The sequence below is a fragment of the Limulus polyphemus genome, unplaced genomic scaffold, assembly GCF_000517525.1.
Source record: "Limulus polyphemus unplaced genomic scaffold, Limulus_polyphemus-2.1.2 Scaffold8056, whole genome shotgun sequence".
NCBI lineage: Eukaryota > Metazoa > Arthropoda > Merostomata > Xiphosura > Limulidae > Limulus > Limulus polyphemus.
Window position 1 is genome coordinate 8,153 of NW_013673666.1, and position 3,583 is coordinate 11,735.

Sequence of the window (3,583 nt, forward strand, 5' to 3'; positions counted from 1 at the left end):
GTTGGGTACCAGGTTCATGCTGACTATGTTCGTGTTGTACTTTCAGGTTAATATTGAGGTTCATGCTGACCATTATGTTTGTGGTGCACTTGTACGTTAATAATGAGGTTCATAACTGACCATTATATTCATGTTGAACTTGTTGGTTAATCTTGGGGTTCATGCTTACCATCACGTTAGTGTTGTACTTTGATATTAATACTAAGGTTCATGTTAACTCCCAGGTTAATGTTGGGGTTCATGTTGACCACCATGTTCTTGTCCATGTGGATCAGTAACACAGCTACTACAGCTATGATGGTCCCTATTGTCGAGGCTGTGCTTGGAGAACTTGCTCGTGAACAAGAGTCCAGGGACGAAATCTCAATGAACAATATTAAAGGTGGTATATCTATCTATCTGTAACCATGCTATTAAAGAGTATAAGAAAGAGACAGAAGAATGTAGATATTATTAATTTGTGGCTTTAATTAATAAAGTGATATTCGGCTATAAAGTTTGGTTTGTGTTAAACCATAAAGCGGGGATCTAATCTTTTCACTTTGTATAAAGTGGTAATACGTGGTGTCCCAGAAGTCTGGATCAATAGGGAAAATATACATTATACTCTTGAAGTTAAACAAACACAAGGGATCTAATCTTTTCACTTTGTATAAAGTGGTAATACGTGGTGTCCCAGAAGTCTGGATCAATAGGGAAAATATACATTATACTCTTGAAGTTAAACAAACACATTTCTTATGTCAGTTGTACATATTTCAGGAAAGAAAATACCCTAATGACACGGTATACCAAGAATTGGTATATGTATGGCTGTTGATGGCATGAAATTGAATTATGAATAAATTAAGAATACATTGTATTTTCTCTATGGGTTTAGGCTTCTCAGACACCTTGTATAACGATTTTCAAAACGCGTGAAAAGCTATTATCAAATATATTTACAATTATGTAAATATCCCAGCTCGAAGAATTAATTGATACACGATCTTAGTACCTTCTGGTGGGATTAACTTTATCTAATTATTGGGTTAGCTTTGCCTACTTGTTGGGTTATTAATCATGGCTAACTTGTGGGTTATTTTAAGTTAGATTAACTTTGACCAAATGTTGGGTTATCTTAGGTAAGATTAACTTTTCCAATCGTTGTATTATATTATGTGAGATTGACTGTGGCTAATTGTTGAATATTATTGGGTAAGGTTAACTGTGTGTAATCGTCGAGTTATTTTGGGAGAGAGATTAACTGTGTCTAATTTTGGAGTTACTTTGGAGTAGGTTAACTGTAACTGTTGAGTTACTTTGGAGTAGGTTAACTGTAACTGTTGAGTTACTTTAGATGAGATTAACTGTGGATAAACGTTGAGTTACTTTAGGTAAATTAAATGTGAGTAATTGTTGAGATACTTTAGGGAGGGTACGTGTGAGTAATTGTTGGGTTATCTTAATTGATATTAACTGTGAATAATATTTTAGGTTAAATTAAATGTGAGTAATTGTTGAGATACTTTAGGGAGGGTACGTGTGAGTAATTGTTGGGTTATCTTAATTGATATTAACTGTGAATAATATTTTAGGTTAAATTAAATGTGAGTAATTGTTGAGATACTTTAGGGAGGGTACGTGTGAGTAATTGTTGGGTTATCTTAATCGATATTAACTGTGAATAATATTTTAGGTTAAATTAACTGTGAGTAATTCTTAGACTACCTTAAGTGAGAATAACCGTAAGTAATTATCGTTACTTTACGTGATGTTAACCGTAATTGTTTAGTTACTTTGGGTGAGGCTAACTGTAAGTAATTATTATGCTAATTTTGATAAGTTTGATTAATTATCTGATAATTTTTAAGTAGGATTAATGGTAATTTTTAGAATATTTTAAGTAATATCAACTGTGGCTAATTGTTGTATAGTTTTGGTGAAACTAATTTTGACTAATTGCTGAGTTACTTAGGGTGAGATTAACTGTGAGTGATCGCTGAGTTACTGATTAACAGTAATAATTGATTTACTTAGGGTGACATTAAGTGTGACTAATGTTGGATTACTTTGGGTGATATTAACTGCAATTAATTTTTGAGCTACTTTAAGTGATATTAACTGTGAGTAATTGTTAGGTTACTTTGAAAGACAGTAATAGTGAGCAATTGTTAAGTTACTTTGGGGGAGATTAAGTGTGACTAAATGTTGAGCTAGGCCCGTCATGGCCAGGTGGTTAGGGCGCTCGACTCGTAATCTGAGGGTCGCGGGTTCGAATCCCCGTCACACCAAACATACCAACCTCCGCCTTTGCCTCCGCCAAGTCCAGGATGAGAAAGGAGGAGGGTTGGGCGCGGGGCTAGCAACTCCACCCCGTAAAAACCAACCTGCTACAAGTAACTGCAACAACAACTTTCCGTTGGTGAGGTGTTGTTACGGCCCTATGCTCCACTGGGAGTTTACAGGAATAATAATAATAATAATAATAAAATGTTGAGCTAACTGGGGTGATATTAACTATGAGTAATTGTTTGTTACGGATTTCGCGCAAAGCTACACGAGGGCTATCTGCGCTAGCCATCCCTAATTTAGTAGTGTAAGACTAGAGGGAAGGCAGTTTGTCATCACTACCACCGCCAACTCTTGGGCTACTCTTTTACCAACGAATAGTGGGATTGACCGTCAGATTATAACGGATGAAATGGCGAGCATGTTTGGTGTGACGGGGATTCGAATTCGCGACCCTCAGATTGCTAGTCGAGCGCTCTAACCACCTGGCCATCCCGAGCATGCGTAATTGTTAAGAAAGTATGTTAATTTACTTTGGGTGAGATTAAAAGGTAATAACCATTAGTGTAATTTTATTTCTGTCAGAGTATGTCTAGACTAAAACTTATAATTATTTCCGTCATAGTTCATTCAAATATTCATAGTTCATTCAAATATTACCTTTATATGTTAATTTACTTTGGGTGAGATTAAAAGGTAATAACCATTAGTGTAATTTTATTTCTGTCAGAGTATGTCTAGACTAAAACTTATAATTATTTCCGTCATAGTTCATTCAAATATTACCTTTATTCGTTTTTACTACGTCATAACATATTATTTAGTAATCTTAAAACAGCTAACGTCACCTAAAACCTTCAAAAATATTTTGAAAACTAGAGCTTAATTTTGAAGAATAATCCCACTGTAATGTGGTTAATATTAAACTAGAATGAAAATTGTTTAAAAAAAACATGTTCCACCGTACTTATATGTGAAATATACATTCAAATTCTTTTACTGAAGCTAGCTTTCGACCAGTTTCGAGAGTAGTCATTTTTTACTTATTTTGGTTGTTTAATAAAAACAAAATAGCACAATAACATTATACAATTAATTTAAATTACAATGTTATTATGCTATAGCTAACTGGTTAGTTGTACAGTGATTTTATTTTAATATTTTCTTAGACCCCCTCCCAGTGTAGGGACTGTATCGTTTAACACTGTTATTATGTTTATAACAACTAGCAGAGACCCACAAAAGATTTCCGGCCAAATTAGTATCTTTATTGTAACAGTACTTATTTAAATACAACATTTCTAGCACAATA

General features: G+C 34.1%; 1 protein-coding gene across 1 annotated transcript in view; it reads left to right on the plus strand.

Annotated features, from left to right (window-relative positions):
- Positions 1 to 218: 218 nt before the first annotated feature.
- The window catches only part of LOC106475078 (solute carrier family 13 member 2-like), an 18,460-nt gene continuing 15,095 nt past the window's right edge, over positions 219 to 3,583 (plus strand). The window contains exon 1 of the mRNA XM_013935772.2: positions 219 to 382. Within this exon, the coding sequence (XP_013791226.2) occupies positions 229 to 382 (154 nt within the window). The 5' untranslated portion in view covers positions 219 to 228. The remainder of the gene's footprint in view (positions 383 to 3,583) is intronic.